The sequence below is a fragment of the Sinocyclocheilus anshuiensis genome, unplaced genomic scaffold (genome assembly GCF_001515605.1).
Source record: "Sinocyclocheilus anshuiensis isolate Anshui unplaced genomic scaffold, SAMN03320099.WGS_v1.1 scaffold1849, whole genome shotgun sequence".
NCBI classification, from domain to species: Eukaryota; Metazoa; Chordata; class Actinopteri; order Cypriniformes; family Cyprinidae; genus Sinocyclocheilus; species Sinocyclocheilus anshuiensis.
The window spans coordinates 296,610-298,269 of record NW_015541038.1 but is presented as its reverse complement, the minus strand read 5'-3'; the positions used below and the strand labels follow the sequence as shown (position 1 = coordinate 298,269).

The window sequence follows — 1,660 nt, the reverse complement described above, 5'->3', positions numbered from 1 at the left end:
TTCATCTTAAACAGATCTCGGATCTAGCATTGAAGAGTCCGAATCATTTTGGTGAATCAGTTTGATCGGATGATTCTTGTAGACAAAAAGCTGCAATCATCAATTTCATGTCTTTTTTTGTATCACTGTGTTTTTGACTCAGCTATATAAATTTGATTGTATTAAATTAATGTTAATTAATTCATAATCCATTCATTCATAATTAATCTAGCAGATACTTTTATCCGAAATCATTTACATTGTGTTGGCAAGTGACAGTATTTCGTAAAATGATCTGGTTATTTTGTCAATGAGCTGCAAATCATAACTGGTTCCATTCAAACTCAAAACAGACGTCATAAGAAACGAAAATTGCTTTACTGTCAGACATAAAAACAGTTTCCATTGATTTCATGTGGACTTGTTTCCAGTTTCTCAGTGATTATTAACAGTGAATTAAAGTTACAGACTTGTGATCAGTAAACAGCAGCACAAACACACAACAGACAGACACTTCTGCAGCTCTAATCGTTACTCCAAACGAGCGTTAAACTGGAGTCCCGTCGCGTTTGCTCCGGTCTGATGGCACTTCCTGTAGAGGGCGGAGCACTTCCTGTGCCTTGAGCGGCGGTGCGGAGCCTTTGGTGGGTGTCGGCCGGCCCTCGTTATCCAGAACCCCTTCTCCATGAAGCCAGTCCATCTTCTGCCGGTGCTGTCTCACGGCGTCATCCACCCGCGCGTCGATCATGGCCTCGGTCAGTACACCATCCTCGGAGGAGTACGCCGCCGCCTGACACACACACACACACACATTACCCATGAGCCTCTGCGGCACACGCTTCATCACACAAACATTTAAACACGGATTCTATTTCTGTTGTTGAGTGACCATTTCAATCATTTTGATTTTGAAGTTTGAGTGTATTTGCGTGCAGCGTTAACGTCGTTCACGGACGAACAAACCTGCCAGGCGACTGCGAGTTTGGAGATTTCTCGTCCGGACATTCCCTCCACATGCTTCGCAATCTCCGAACACTTCAGCCCGTAATCGAACTGAGCCAGCTTCAGCCTCCTGCGCGCGCACACACACACACACACGCGCGCGCGCACACGCACGCACGCACGCACACACGCACACATCATGTCAGGTCACGTTCAGTTCAGTGAGCGTCATGCAGCATTTAATCCAGTTTTAAAAGTCTAAATCAATGTTATACTGAATCGAATCGTTAAAAGAAAAAAAAAAACTAAAACCAGGTACTAAAATTATGCACTAAAATAAACTAAAATTAAGCTAAAAACAAATAATAAAAATAAATAAAACTAAAGCAAAAAAATAAAAATGACAAAAAGCAAGTAACAAAATTCAAAATACTAATAGTAAATAAGTATAAATAGTATAATAAATACATAGTATGATAGAGGATATAGTATAAATATTATAAAAACTACTAAAATAACAGTGATCTGAACTAATGAGTCATGTGCAGCTGAATGTGCAGTTGAGTGTAGTGCATTGTGGGACACAGGATCTTGTGCAGTCTGCTTTATTCGGAGTATGTTATTTAGCCTGTGTGTGTGTGTGAGTGTGTGTGTGTGTGAGTGTCTGTGAGTGAGTGAGTGTGTGTGTGTGTGTGTGTGTGTGTGTGTGTGTGAGAGTGAGTGAGTGAGTGAGTGTGTG

At 41.3% G+C, this 1,660-nt stretch overlaps 1 protein-coding gene across 1 annotated transcript in view; it reads right to left on the bottom strand.

Moving 5' to 3' along the window:
- Positions 1–339: 339 nt before the first annotated feature.
- Positions 340–1,660, bottom strand: part of atad3 (ATPase family AAA domain containing 3) — a 12,650-nt gene continuing 11,329 nt past the window's right edge. The window contains exons 13-14 of the mRNA XM_016488936.1: positions 943–1,057; positions 340–769 (exon numbers count right to left, since the gene is read on the bottom strand). Coding sequence (XP_016344422.1) covers positions 527–769; positions 943–1,057 — 358 coding nt within the window. The 3' untranslated portion in view covers positions 340–526. The remainder of the gene's footprint in view (positions 770–942; positions 1,058–1,660) is intronic.